At 43.3% G+C, this 15,958-nt stretch overlaps 1 protein-coding gene across 1 annotated transcript; it reads right to left on the reverse strand.

Moving 5' to 3' along the window:
• Positions 1 to 89: 89 nt before the first annotated feature.
• On the reverse strand, positions 90 to 4,655 carry LOC143627088 (cytochrome P450 704C1-like). Its single transcript, XM_077096987.1, has 6 exons — positions 4,415 to 4,655; positions 2,946 to 3,161; positions 2,278 to 2,566; positions 1,097 to 1,428; positions 461 to 661; positions 90 to 387 (listed from the first exon to the last, which is right to left on the reverse strand). The coding sequence occupies exons 1-6, from the start codon at positions 4,538 to 4,540 to the stop codon at positions 205 to 207; spliced, it is 1,347 nt and encodes a 448-aa protein (XP_076953102.1). The 5' UTR covers positions 4,541 to 4,655; the 3' UTR covers positions 90 to 204.
• Positions 4,656 to 15,958: the final 11,303 nt, after the last annotated feature.

Genomic DNA, 15,958 nt, shown 5'->3' on the forward strand with positions numbered 1-15,958 from the left:
ATATTCTATTCCTTCTTTGCCTCGTGGGCGTAACAGAATTTTAGGGTCGGGTTGAGGACAAATACTATATTATGCATTTACTTGTTAACTACAATGATGACATAAGTCCTAAACTAGCTAAACACACAGAACATGTCTACACTTATTAGTATGTATGTATACAATCATCATGTTTTATCTTATGACAACTCATTCTTTTTGTCGTTAATAACGACGAAAAGCGTACAAGCGAAGTCCTTTATCCATGTGAAGAGTGAACATGGTTCGATACGTTGCTTCTTCACTCTCGTCAACGAGTTTAAACTTAAAGAAGTATACAAGAAAAGCAGCCAATATCTTCATCTGTCTATATGCAAACTCCTTCCCTAAGCATATCCTCGGCCCGCCCTAAACAAACATAGACATAAAAAACATTAAACTAGTTTGAAATCGGTTTGACTTATTTATGACTTAATCGTACCTGAAAAGCAGTGAATTTAAAAGAACTTTCGGGTTGAAAAACGCCATTGTGAAACCATCTTTCTGGTCTGAACTCCTCGGCGTCATCTCCCCAAATGTAAGTCATCCGCCCCATTGGATACGCCATATAAGCTACACCGTCTCCTTTCTTGATCTTTAACCCATCTGGAAGGACGTCGTCTTTCACAGCACTCTTGCCATCCTGATAAAAATTTATAAAAGAATATATAAAAAAATTTAAAATCAAATAATATAAAAAGAACTAGAGGCATCTAACACATAGTCGAAAATAGGCTAGTAAACCAACCGAACGAACACGTACTTCATGTTCATTCATTTAACTTTAAACGAACAAATGATCGAACACGAACAGTTAAATGAACGAGATTTTCTTGTTCGTGGTGGTTCATTAAGAAAATAAATGTTTTTCGTGTTTGTTCGGTAACGATAAATTAAAAGAACAACGAATATAAATGAATTTAAATGAACGCACATAAATAAAAATATATGAACAAATGTACACAAATGTTCTTGAATATAAATGAACGCGCGAGACATTTGTTCATGTTCGTCCGTTTATTAAATAAACGAACCTTCCGCCAAACGGAGTTCGTTTTCTAGCCTAGTCGAAAATTACCAATGGAACTGCAGGGTATAGCCTGAGAGTCTCTGATATCGTTGCATGAAGATAATGCATTTTCTCAAGTGCGGTTTCAGTTAACTTGAGCCTGAATTCATCCATAGATGTATCATCATCGGCTTCTGTGGCGGTTCTCACTTCATCCGCAATCTTTTGTTGAATCAACGGATGCTTGCAAAGCATATAAAAGAACCATGTGAGTGTGTTTGCGGACGTATCCTTTCCAGCAATCACAAAACTCAGCGATATGTCGCGTAGATACTTACCGTTCATGTTCTCTGGATCATTTTCACTCTCCAGTAAAAATCTTGATAGTATATCCTCTTTATCTCTCAGTTATGATGATAAGAAAATATAATTAAGCATAATAAAAAATGTACTATAGCGTGCATGACTGCATGTCACATCATATGGGTCATATGATAGCGTTAAAATTAGTCATATGGGCCGTATGACTTTTTCAGTGGTCACATCAGTTATTTCTTTGTCAGTCAAAACATAATACGGGGCACATAATTTACCCTTCATAGGGGTGGGCAAAAAACCGATTAAACAAAACCAAAATCGAAAAAACCGAACCAAATCATTAACCGACGGTTAATTTTTTGTTTTTTTTTGAAAAACCGAATTTTCGGTTTCGGTTCGGTTTTCCATTTTGGAAAAAAAACAACCGAACTGATTGATGGTGATGAAGATTATGACTATTGGGACTAAACTTAGAAGATGAACAAGATAATAACTTTTAGTGTTTTTTTATTAAGAATTTTATTGAATTCTAAATTCTAATATTCTAGCAATTTTGTATTCGTATGGTATGGTTCCACGTAACTCACGCATATTTTCGTTTTTTGATTTCAATATATACGTGGTACTCTAATACGCTATTACAAGCTTAAATTCATAATTTTCGTTTTATAAATTTTTTTAGCAATGTCTACACATAACTGGAAAAAAAACCCGACTATAACCGAACCGAAACCAAAAATCACCGAAAAACAGAAACTGAACGATTTGTATATTCAAAAAACCGATGACTTCGGTTTGGGTTTTACCTAATAACCAAACCGAACCATTGTCAGTCCTAACCCTTCATATGACCCGTATGACAATTATCCCCTGTCATACGGTTCATATGAGTATATGACATGTCAATGGTGTCTTAAGAGAGAACAGTTTACCCACATGAAGATTTGTGTCTTTCATTTGTTCCCTCTTGTTACGTATCAATCCGTACACGAATTCGTCGACAATTCTGATATTTCGTTTAAGATCAGCTTCCGAACTGATGTTAAAAATTCTCTTTACCTTCCACAAAAGATCCACGAATCGCCAAAAGACTAATCTATTCGACTCATCAAACGCTTTCATAAACCGATTACTTGCCTCGTCCAACCCGGAAAGTGTGTCAAGATCAAACCCAAATCCCACTTTGAATATCGAATCCAAAGTGGATTTCATCAAAAAATCCTAAACAAAAAAAATCATAAATCATAAAGTAAAACTATTTGAAACTCGGAAAAAAACTTAACGGCGTTAAGTGTTTCTTAACAGAGGTCCATTGAGACAAAAATAGTTGAAAGTTGGGACCGCTGGTAGTGATTTTTAAAGCTGTGATTATTATCAGCCAATACATAAAAGTTGGAATTATTTATTTCCAATTTGCCTTATAGTTAATTTACATACGTTTACAATTATATTTATATATTTTGCAGTGTGATATTAATACGTAGAAGTCCAAGAGTTTAAATATAAAAAGGCAATATGCTCGTTAAGGCTCCACGAGCCAAACAATCTTGCTATACAAAGTCGGGCTCGTCTCGATTGCACCCCTAGAGATGAAACTCACCTGCAAATTCATTGAGTTCTCAGCAGCCGCTAATAATGAAATCCGTTTCACGAGTTTAACGCCATTGGATCTAAATACAGCAGAACTATAATCTCTTAAATTCCTCGTTGAGAATTCGAAGCTTGCAAGCTTCCGTTGATGGCGCCATTTATCTCCATCCACTGCGAATATTCCCTCCCCGAACAGATCCCTCATTATTCCATTATTATACTCTCCCTGTAAACAATTAAACAAACGCACCAAAATTGCAGGTCAACTTGAAAGTCTGTTATGTTAGGTATTAATCAGAGTCGGTACGCAACGGAAACACAAACGAAAGCAGTAAAAGAAACACAAGAAGTTTGTGTGAATACTATGTCCACTGGCTGTGACTAGGGTATTATTATTATTGCTCAGTACAACAATACATAGGCCTGTAAACAAACTGAACGTTCATGAACTGTTCAGCGGGAAGTTCATTTATGCTCGTTTATTTAACTAACAAACGAACATGAACACATGTTTTGTTCGTTCATTTGTGTTTGCCCGTTTAAATTTTAATATATACATAAGTAATTATATTTATATTAATATAAACACAAAAGGGGTTCGTTTAAATTATATATATTAGAGTTGTTCAGTGTTTATGTTCATTAATGCCAACTTATGTCCGTTTGTGTTCGTTTATGTTTGGTCAATTATGTTCATTTGTGTTCTTTTATGTTTGTTTAGTAACAAAAGTGAACGAACACGAACATGCCTATTTTCTTAATGAAAAACCACGAACAAAAAATTCTGTCCGACTATATTTTTATGCCCGTGTTCATATTCGGTTAAACTTAAATGAACGCGCAAACATGCCCTTGTTTGCATTCATTCGGTTCGTTCCCGGCCTTTTAACCACACTCAAAGAATACAATAAATAAACAAGTATTAGGATTTGTAACTTGGTGGCTACAAAAACTAAATATGGCCCTAAGTCTACTAGTTGTGGGGCTCCAACAAGTGCGGCAAAAGTGATGTGACGTATTAACAAGGCTTTAACACCGTGCCAGGGCGTTAAACAATGAAATAGTAACGTGGTAACGGGGCTTTAACAAGAAAATGACGGGGCCCAAATTTTTTAACAAGGAAATGGTGGGGCTTTAAACCACAACATAGTGTTAAACTTAAAGGTGTGTCTTATGTTTTGGTTAAAGTCTAACTGCCTACGTGGCAGTTTTGTGACACTTTAACTTGGCGGTAAAAACCACCCCAAATAGCCTAATAATTAACAAATCAAACCATCACCCGAACCAAACCGACAATTGAACCCAAAAGGCTTCACTGATCCTAACAAACCCACCAAAACACCAAAATTTTAGGTCAACATGATAGTCAAGGTGAACAAAATACCCGGTTTCGGACCCGACCCAGAACCGGTTCCTACCCGACCCAGTTTTGACTTCCCGGCACGGAATGAATAATATTGAATATCAAATAATAAATACCTTGTTGTAATTAGCAAAATTGGTCTTGAGTATGTACTCAACATTAAGAGGATCAACAGTATAGACTTCACTGTATGAAGGTGTGATGAAACGAAAAGTTGTGTGTCGTTTAGCAAGTGACGTCATGTAGTCGTAAAGCTTCTGGAAGTGTATCAGTTGGTTGGTTATTGGTCCCACCACCGGCGGCCGGTGGTGGTGGTCGGATAATATTAGTTCTGTCAGGTAAGGTACAAACAGTAAAGCCAAGTGAAGAAGCGTGTATCGACTTACTTGTATACGATCAACGTTCCTCGGGTACGAGTGTGCTATATCACCGATGGTTTTCCGAGACACGAGTTCTTCCACCTACAAAACGAACAACACCGTGAGCTTACCCCTCAGAAAGGGACAGAGGGGTCCTCTTTGGGGTAACCCTCCGGTGTGAGAATCAGATATTGTAGGAGAGGATAATCAGGATGTGAAAATGAGTAAAGGACTTAGAATATATTTTCCTGCCTGCCTCCAACTGTGGAGGTGGTGTGGTATTTATAGTATTATGGTTTCCAATGATTGGGCTCAGACCCAATTAGGGCCTTTTTGGCCTCCTCCTATTGCTTCGCGCCACGTGTACTTAGGACACCTGGTGCTTTTTCATTGATTATTCTCTGACCAAGGTATTTCACCTGACCCATGTGCCATCACGCGGTGGCACATGGGCTTTGCTGAGTTGTCCACCCTTCATTGGCAGCTGTCAACATCAGCACATTCTTTATTCCTTAAAAGATACCTTCTGGAAGGTTGTCTGATGAGTACAATCATGGTTGTCCTTATCCTGATTTGGATTAGACTATTGTCTCATTTGTTGTGTGTCGCTTACGCGCGGCCTTTATGCGCCTATCCCGGGGATGCGCAAGGTCTTCTCTTTATTCTCACACAAAATGTGTGTGTTGTGTGCATATGTGATATGCGCCACGCGCAGATGTTTCATGCGCTTGCGCATAGGTTTTGGCTTTGTATCTTCATGACATCCTGATTTCAAGCCTCTTGTCTATATCTTGTGGGTTGACCCGCCCCGCTCGATGTTAAGGCGGGTGCATACCCCTTCATGCCCCCCCAGTCTAATGTGTGTCTTGTCTCGCGCGAGCGAGGTATGATAGATATTAGACTTAATAGTTTGCTTTTTCAATAGGGCTTGTTTTTTCTTTTTCTTTTCTTGTACGCGCGTTGCGCGAAATTCCATCCCTTTGGTTAAAATGAATAGTCAATGCACATGGTTGGTTGGTGTTGACATGCATCAGAGATGGAGACGTTATGTGTCAGACCTTTCGTGTGCTCGAGGTGCTACAGTGGCTTTTCACGTCTCCTCATACAGTGTCAGGAACACGTGTCGCGCTTATGTTGACCTACGCCTGCGAGTGGGGGCGCGTGAGCGTAGATCTGATTATTACTTGTTTCTCTCTCTCTCTCCTGGGCCTATAAAACCAAACCATTTGAACGGTTTTTTCGTCATCTCCACTGTCATTTTCAGAGCTTTTGCCTATCATATACATTCCGATTAAGAGCTTTCGTCTTTGTCCCTGAATTCCGTGTTTAAAGTAACCATATTGTTCGATTCTCAATTGTATGTCTGATAACCCAGACACCACAATTTCTCCTAGTAAAGGCCGTGTAAAATCAGTGGTTATGTCTACTTTGAAGAAAACCGGCAAGGGTACTCGGGTTGCCGAGGCCTCGTCGGAGGAGGGAGGGAAGAACAAGGCGGTAAAGAGATGGGATGAGATTCCCTGCAAGTTGAAACAACCTGATTTTGATAATCTCGTCGCCTCTTAGTGTTTTCTCCCTGAGTATGGTTGTCTGCTCCCGGCGACCGGGCAAACGGCGGCGGATCCTCCCGCCGGCTATATCTCTTTATATTCTCACATTTTCACCCACTGTAATCTTCGTCTTCCGATGACGAGGTTTATAAGTGCGCTCCTCCGATTTTACGGGATTCATATATCTCAAGTCCATCCCTGTGGATTAGTGCGCATGACTCATTTTGAGTTCATGTGCAAAGCTCAGCGCGAGGAGCCCACCCCTCGGCGCTTTCAATATTTTTATAAGCCGAAAATCCAAGATTCTTGGTTCTCATTCACACCGCGCAGTCAGAAGGTTAAGTGCTGCACTGTTACCTTCAAAAGCCTTCATGACTGGGCTGAAAAATTCTTTTATATCAAGGCTGGTGTTATTCTCATTCGTATGACCATGCGCGCGATTACTTCCGCGCCCGCGGATGATGACGTTCTTAAGAATCCATCTGGCGCGTGGGTTAAAAAATTAACTGCTGAACCATCCCCCGCCAAGAATATTTGCGAGGAAGCGTTGGTGGGGGTTGGTATGAGCAAGAGGTGGACTGGCAGCGAGACTGAGCCTGTCATCCATGTTGATGGCTCAGGCGGGTTGTTTGTTCATTGCATTAATTTTGCGCAAGTATAATTCGTTTTGCTGATATCACTTGTCTTGTTTTATGCAGAAAGCAAGGAATACATCCACGCCGCCTATGACGAGCATACAGAAGGTGGCTCTGTCGCCCTGAACGCTGGGGAAGTTGCTTTCCCTGATCGCTTCGATGATATGTTCATCCCTGTCGACTTAGAATTTTGCTTTGACAGCGATGCGCCTGGTAAGCCCTTGTATTTGTGTTTAGGCCCTTAGAATACCAAATTTGGTTTTAACATTTCTGTTGCGCGTATTGTAGATGCGCTCGCTAATTATGAGTTGGAGCCTGTGGAAGAGGGGGGGAGGAGGAAGAAGCTGAAGCGCAAAAACTCAAGCGCAAGGCTAAAGGCAAAACTGGCGCAGGGGCCAGTAAAAAACAGAAAAAAGATGATGCCTCTGTTGCCCAGAATCTTCCTCCTACTCAAGTGAAGGAACCTGAGAAAACCAAGGGTTTTACTTCCAAGTTTTCCTTGTCTTCTTTGCCTCAAGGTGTGGGCAATCCTCCAGTCCACACGAGGTATGGTGCTGCTACCTCATCTCTGCGCGCGGCGGACAAGGGAAGCGGTGCTGCGCCTGCTGTTTCGTCTTCTCCAACAGGTGTACTTTGTTTATATTTTGTGGTTTTATGAGTGTGATTCCAATGGAGTTATTAATGAAGCTTTGTTCACTCAAATGTTTGTAGAGCCGGCAACATTGGTGGCTCAACCTCAGGCGCAGCAAGGTGCCCAGGCTATGCCGAAAATTGTTTTGAAGTCCTTTGTTTTGCCCTCAAAAAGGGGAAAAATGGACTTCATGGCGATGCTTAATTCGCGGACTATGGTGCGCCAAGGTATATATTGCGCTTTGATTGTCTGATTTTTTCCTTTAGTTCAAGTCATGAATCATTTTTCCTTGTTGGTTTTTGCATAGGAATTATAGCTGGCACACAAGCTGCTGGTGGTACTGCTAGCGCTGGCGCCGTTAGTTCTGCTCCTGCTCCAACAAGTACTGAATCTCCCCTCATTGGGATCACTAAGGAGCAGGAGACTATTTTTCGCGCTGCTCTAACAGCGTCAAGACCTCCCTCACCTCCTCTTGCGCGCAGCCCTCCTCGTGAGACTATTTTTGATTCTTCGAAGTCGCAGAAGAAGAGACCTGTTATAGAGGATGATGAGGAGGTTAATTTTGAAAATTCTGATGGTGGCCGTGTAAGCCCTATAGCGCCACGAGATTTCGTGGCACAGCCTTTTTCTCATGGGGGCAGGCAGGAGCTCATCAGCTGGCGCTAATCTTTCTGCCGGTTCTCCTCAACGTATAAGTTTATTTTGCTCCGCTGTGCAGACTTCCAAATTAGTGTTTAGATAACTAAAACGTTTCTTTGCGTTGCTTTGTGTTTGTAGGGAGCCGATCACATATACCGCCCGAGCTGGAGTATCACTGAAGAGAGCTCATTCCAATCCTTGGGCGTATGTGAAGACTTTTGGGCTCACTCTGTTCCTCCAGCTGAAAGGAGGTTTCAAGAGGACCGCGCTCGCGTGGATTTGCTTAATGACCACCTTTTTGCTGGGTCTGCGTTTTTTGCTGCCTCCCAAGAGCTTCGCAATGATTATATAAAGGTACGCGATGCCCTTGCGGAGGCCAAGCAAGAGGCTAAGATTTCTGCTTGGAATCTTTCTGATGCCCGAGAGAAAGCTGAGAAACTCCAAGCAGAACTTAGCGAGAACCGGGCAAGTTCCAACGCTGCTTTTGTGAAGTGCGGGCTTGAGCTGCAAGCTGCGCGGGAGAAACTGCAAGTGGCAGAGGCATATGCGGCCAAGTACGTGCGTCGAGCGCCTGGAGTTGGCAGTGGAGGCGCATGACCAAACTATCGCGCAGGTTAATACTGAAAAATCTTTATTGGAGAGTGAGGTTGCGCGCCTGAAGAAAGAGCTCGATGCTGCGCGAGCGGAAAAGAATGAAGCCTTGGCGGCAGCAGCGTCTGACAAAGAAGAGCTAAAACAAGCCAAGGAAACTGTTAAGTTGTTAAACTCTCAAATCCCTGCTCTTGAGACGTCTGTTTCTTCCCTAGCGCAGGACCGCCAATGGCTGATTTCACAGGGTGTGACTCGTTGCGCTTATGCCATGAAATACTCAGACGAGTTTCAGACCCTTGTGATGGACTGTAATGCGGCGTCGCGCTTGGTGGGTCAGGCTGAGGGGTTTAAGGATGGTTATGAATATGGCATGCTAAAGAAGAATCCATCCGACTACCCTTATCAGCTCGACGCTGTCTGCGCTGACATGGCTGAGGTGGGGGAGAAGTACTTGAATACTCCAATTCCCATCCTTGAGCAGGTATTTTAACCTTAATGAGTTTACTTGACTTATTTTCATAATCTTTTGTACTTATACTGTTCCTTGTGACTTGCAGATAGCCGCGCTTGCTGACCAGCCCGATCTTGGCGCTTTAAAGAAGTTACTTGATGAATGTGAAGGGACTGGTGGCAATGATGATGGCGCGGGCAACGCTACCTCTGCCAGTGGCTCTGGCGTGGCCAAAGGACCTACTCCTGACGCTATCATGACAGAAGACGACTATATTCAAGACGAACAGCTTGATTATGGTAAGTTTGGAGATGACGAGGAGCGGGCTGCGCCAGATGCTGAGGGAGGAAATAATGATGAGGAAGATGAAGAGGCTGATATTAACATAGAGACTTGAAAAGCCCTTCTTGTTTTTTTTTTTTTTTTTTTTTTGTGTCTGTAGTTTTTACCTCATCATTTGTAAATTTGTAAACTTCTATGTTTCGGAATGAAATTTTGTTTTTCCCTTATTCGCATCTTGCGCATTCCCAATTCATCTCTTTATATTGCATGTGTGTGCTTGTTGAATATAAGGTATGCTTACACATTGAAACTTGAACAAGGCTGTAAGGAAATTATTTTTACTTAATCCTTAACAGTTGTCATATTTCAAGTTATTTTGCGATATTCTGAATATGCTGACACGTGCCTTGGCATTTCATTATTCCTCTTTTGCGCGACGTTATCGTGCATTTATTATAGGGAATTATGAATGAGTTTTTTAGCCTTTACGTGTCAGTATGTGTTACTCTGCCTATATCCATTATAATCCCATGCGCGGCCCCGACCTGAGACCTTAACAACTATGCTTTGGCATGTGCTTTGCCTTAGTTGTGCTTAGGTATTTTTATGGTCCAGCTGCGCAATACGTAGGATGGATGCTATGAGTAATTTGAGCTAAGGCTCATATTATTGGGCTAAGGCCCTGACGTTTTAGAGTTAAGACTCGTTAACGCGTCTGAGCTTGAAGCTCGTGCATGTATGTTTTACTTCGTTTTATTTTTAGTTTGATGTCAATACAATGTTGTCGTATTGCTCAAAATTAATAAAGGGAAGTGTGAAACATGTGAGCAAAAGGTAATAGAACGCATATTAAGAAAAAATAGAGCGTATCATTATTCATAATGGCTTAAAAGGCCTTGATTACAAACTTGCCAACTTTTACATGAAACATTTTCTAAGTTGTGCTGCGTTCCATGTGCGCGGGATCTTCTTTCCATTTAAATCTTTTAAAGCGTATGCGCCTTTTCCCAATTCTTCCGAGACTTGATAAGGTCCCTCCCAGTTGGGAGACATCTTTCCCGGGAGTATTGCGCGACTAGCTTCATTGTTCCGAAGGACAAAATCATTCTTCTTGAAGTGGCATTCTTTCACGCGCTGATTGTAGTATTTTTCTAGCTTTTTCTTGTATTTGGCTTCACTGATGATAGCCGCCTCTCTGCGTCCCTCAAGTAAATTGAGATCCAACCTCCTTTCTTGCTCGTTATCCGTCTTACTCATCATGAGCACTCTATAGGATGGGCATCCAATCTCTGCTGGAATCATAGCCTCCGTTCCATAGGTTAGGCTGAACGGGGACTCGCCATTGCTGGTTTTGCTTAATGTCCTGTGCGCCCACAGGACATTAGGTAACTCCTCGACCCATGCATGGGGCTCTCCCTCCAACCTTTTCTTCAGCCCATTCAGCAAGCTTTGGTTCGCGCGTTCCACTTGGCCATTCCCTTGAGGGTGGTATACTGAAGTGAAGACCTAATTGATGTGCAATTCCTTGAACCAACTGGATATCTTCCTGTCAGTGAATTGTTTGGCATTGTCGCTCACGATTTCCATGGGCAGCTCATAACGGCATACGATGTGACTCCATATAAATTGCTTCATTGCCTCGGCTGTGATTTTTGCCAGTGGCTTGGCTTCAACCCATTTTGTGAAATAGTCTACTGCCACTACCAAAAACTTTACTCGCCCTGGCGCTTGTGGTAAGGGACCCACAATATCGATTGCCCACTTGTGGAAAGGCCATGCAGAGGTCACCGGAATCAAGTTGTTCTTTGGCCGCATGGTATTTGGCGCATAGCTCTGACACGCTTTGCATTTTTGGATCTCTTTTAACGCGTCCAAGTACATGCCTGGCCAATAGTAACCTGCGTTCATTGCCTTGGCGATCACCATGCGCGGGCCAGCATGTATTCCACAGATTCCTTCGTGTATCTCTCTGATCACATAGCTTGCTTCCTCAGCGTCTAGGCATTTCATGAGTGGTCCAAGATAAGAGCGTCGATATAACGTACCATCGAGCATTTCGTAGTTCTGCGACTTGTGTCTTATCTTCCTCGCTTGTGCGCGATCGTCTGGTACCTTTCCCTCCTTCAAGAATTCCATTATTGGAGTTATCCATGATGAAGGTGTTGTATGAATTACAAGAACAGACTTCGCTCCCACTGACGGGTTGCTCATTACTTCCACCCTGACATCTTTGACAAAATGATCGAAGCTGGTTGATGCCATCTTGCTTAGCGCGTCGGCAGACTTATTTTCACTGCGCGAAATGTGTATGATTCTGAAAAAGTCAAATTGTTCGGTGAGTTTCTTCGCCTGCTCTAGATACAGAGGCATGGTGTTCTCCTTGGCATCATAAAGGCCATTGACTTGTGCTGCTACCAGGTATGAATCTACATGAGCCTCTAGCTTTTTAACTCCGAACTTGTGCGCGATGCGCAAACCAGCTAGCAGGGCTTCATACTCAGCTTCATTGTTGGTGCTCTTGAAATCCTACCTGATTGCGTAAGTATACTCATGATTTTCTGGATCCACCAGTTTGAGGCCTGCGCCGGACCCTTCGTTGTTTGAAGCTCCATCAATGAATAATCTCCAAACGTTTTCTTCATTATTGGCTTGCGGAGGGTCTACTTCGCGCTGAGCCTCTTTGACTTTTCCTTCAGGGATTTCTGCGATGAAATCAGCTAAGACTTGTCCCTTGATTGCTGGACGAGGCTTATAGGTGATCGTGTGCTCCCCTAATTCCAGCGCCCATTTTCAGCCTTCCTGAGAGCGCGGGACGTCGCAAGACTTGCTGGATGTTGTAATCAGTCAGGACTTCAATAGGATGACCATTGAAATATCTGTGAAGCTTGCGCGACGCATGCGTTAATGATAAAACTAACTTTTCTATGATGGTGTAGCGCGTCTCAGGATCTGTCAGCACCCGACTTACATAATAAATTGGTGTTTGGATTCCCTTGCGATCCACCAATAATACTGCGCCAATGGCGTGCTCTCCTGCTGACAAGTACAACGTTAAAGTTTCACCAGGTAGTGGAGCTGTGAGCGCAGGCAGATTTATCAGACATTCTTTTATCTCACTGAAAGCTTGCTCGGCCTCAGGCGTCCACTTGAATTAGCTTTTCTTTAAGCAATTTCTCAATGTGTTAATGAATGGGGTAGATTTGCTTGCATGGTTTGCTAGGAACCTGTTAATTGATACCAATCTACCATTCAACTTTTGAACTTTCTTTATGGTGGATGGTGAGGGCATGCCGAGGATAGCCTCCACCTTCTCTGGGTTCACCTTGAAACCATCCTTGGTGACCATTACGCCGAGAAATTTCCCTTCTTCCACGCCGAATGTGCATTTGCTCGGGTTGAGCTTCATGTTTACTTCCTTTAGGCGCCGAAGGGTTTCTTCGATGTCTTTGAGCATTTGTTTTTCCTCCCTGCTTTTAATCACCAAATCATCCACGTAGACTTCTAAGTTTTTTCCAATCTGCTCGTTGAAAATTGCATCCATGAGTCTTTGGTAAGTGGCTCCTGCATTCTTCAAACCAAAGGGCATTTTTGTGTAACAGAAAACACCCTTGTCAGTTCTGAAAGCAGTCTTGTCTTCATCTTGTGGTGCCATTTGAATTTGGTGAAAGCCCTTATAGGCATCCAGGAAACATTTGAGCTTAAATGGCACCACAGAGTCCACCTTCATGTCAATGTTTGGGAGGGGGTAACAATCTTTTGGACACGCCTTGTTGAGGTCCTTGAAATCAATGCACATTCTCCATGACCCATTGCTCTTCTTTACCATCACAGGATTGGCTACCCATGTTTGATATCGTATTGGGCGAATGATATTCGCGCGCAGTAGATCTTCTACTTGCTCATTCATGGCCTCTGTCTTCTCGTCTCCCATGACTCTTTTCTTTTGAGCAATTGGCTCCACGGACTTGAATGTGTTGAGAGAGTGCTGAGCCAGGTCTCGCGGAACCCCAGTCATATCAGAATGTTGCCACGCGAAGACTGACATATACGTTGTGAGCAATCTTTTCATTCTCACTCTTGTGTCATCTGATATCGTAGCTCCGATTGTGATTGTTTGTTCTGGGAATTTTGGGTTGAGAATCCATTCCTCTGGCGCGTTGTTTGCCACTGGAAGCTTCATTCTCCCCTCTCGAGGTATACTTATTACTGCGCATAAATGATCTCGGTACACAAATGTTACTCCTGTTGGTGTTGGGAACCCCAATGCGCCATGCGCTGGTGACGGTATGGCGTTGAATTGGGCAATCGTTCCTCTACCCAAGATCATACTATGGCATGAAGTGGTGGGCAAGACCAGGAAGTTGACAATTTCAGCTCGCTTGTGCTTCTCATCCCCCATAGTTAGTTCGAATTGTATCTGACCTAGGGGGTGAATAATTTCGTTTGAGACACCCGAGATTGGTGCACTCACAACTTCGAGCCTTGCTTGGTCTGCTGGATCCAACTTCCTGAAACATTGCTCATACATGATGTCTGACTCACTACCGGTGTCCACCAGGACTCTTGACACCTCATAATGGGCGATGTGTGCAGTGATGACTAGAGGACTGCTGATAGACGGGCCTCCTCTGATTCTTGGAAAAATTACTTGTTGCTCGCGCCAATCCCCTTGGATTTGCGCGCTTCTCTTCCTCGATCCTTGCCCTTGCCTTCTTCCTTCAGCTACACAGATTCTTTTGAATTTTTTACTGGCTGAGGCTCCGTCTGGTTGTTCGTTCTCTGGTCTTGGATTTTTTACCAGGTGAGCCAACTTGCCTGATTTCACATCTTTTTTGATCGCATCCTTCAAATTATGGCATGCATCGGTGTTGTGCCCTGTGGATTTGTGAAACTCACAATATTTGCCACTGTTCGGTGGTCCCTTATGGAGTAATGGCCTGGGATTTTTAAACTGGACATTCTCTGTGCTTAACACTTGCGAAGGCGTTTTGGTGAGGGGAGTCCATATTCTTGGTAGAGGTCAGTTAGGCTCTCTGCCGCCTTCCTTCTTGTCACCTTCTCCGCGATTAAGAATGTCTTTTTGGGGTTGGGGTAAACTTTGTTGCGCTTGCTTTTCTGCAGGAGAATAATTGGTTTGTTGCAACCTGGACCATACGGAGTTTTGTTTGCCCCTCCTTTCCTTGTTGCGTGGTGCTTCTGTTTGATGCCCTTTATCTCTTGCTCTGTCTTGGGCAATTTGTTTTTCATTTCGCGCGAAGACTCGCGATGCTTCCATAAGCTTAGCCCAAGTGGTTGGCATGCCTTCTCTGCTCACGAGAGCTCTGCGGAATTGATCACTGCGCGCACCTTGTATAAAGGCCACGCGCAAGAGTTGTTCAGTGATGCCTCCAATTGCAAGAGATTCCTGATTGAAACAAGTTATGTAGTCTTCAATGGTTTCATCATTCCTGCGTACGCAGTGCATGATGTCATCGGGGTCGCGCGTGTGTCTGCGCTGCTGTACAAAGTGAGCCTGGAACTTTTCCAATAGCTCTTCGAACCCATCGATTTGTCCTGTCAGCAAGCTTTTGAACCAGACACGCGCTGCACCCGTGAGGCAGCGAGCAAACATGTGACACCATGTTGGCATCGTCCAGCTTTCTAAGTTTCCAGTGTTATAAAAACCTTGTAAGAAATCATCTGGATCTGTTGTACCATCGTACTTGCCTAAACCACTTGGCATCTTGGTTTTGTGTTGAATGGGAGCCTTCGCAATGCGCTCAGCGAATTTTGAATGTTTTACCAAGATGGATGGCCTATATGGTGTGGTTACGTCCACTTGCCCTTTCGCTTGTGGGTTGTATGGTGTGTATAAATCCATATCAGCTTTGGCTCCAGGTGCTATGTGCATGTGTGCGCGAAGCTGTGAACCTCCTGCATGAGTATCTCGCGTCTTCTTCATGCTGTGCACCTCTTCCTCATCACTAATATCAGCTTGTTCGGTGTGAACAGAATGACCGTCTTCCAGCGCGCCCGTCTTTTTTGTTGTTCCCTGAATGGTTTGTTTATCAAATGGGAGCCTTTGTGTTAAATCGGCTAACTTTTTGTGTTTTACCAACTCATTGTATTTGTCCATTAAACGCCGTTGTTCGTTTATAAGCCATTCTTTAGGGTCATTGGTTTCAACTTCCGGGCCCATTGGTCCTTTTTGTTTTGTACCAGTCAGATTTTGGAACGTGAGATCGTCTGGGGGGGTTTCAGTTTGACTATGAGGTGTTGTGTTGAAGGGATGGTTACTGGTGGTGCGCGCAGTGTCACGCGGTGCCCTCAGAACCTGATGTCCCTCATTAACATCCTCAAGCTCATTATCCTCCAGAACCTGATCGTTGTTTCGAACACCGGAAACCATGGTGAAGATTTTCAGAGAGAAAATTGATGAAATAGTGGTTTTGTTGCCGTTGTAACAGGTGATGGCGCCAATGAAGAAGCGTGTATCGACTTACATGTATACGATCAACGTTCCTCGGGTACGAGTGTGCTATA

This window comes from Bidens hawaiensis, unplaced genomic scaffold, assembly GCF_021521415.1.
Source record: "Bidens hawaiensis isolate Kalapana, Puna unplaced genomic scaffold, B.hawaiensis_p1.1 tig00004595_1, whole genome shotgun sequence".
Classification (NCBI taxonomy): Eukaryota; Viridiplantae; Streptophyta; class Magnoliopsida; order Asterales; family Asteraceae; genus Bidens; species Bidens hawaiensis.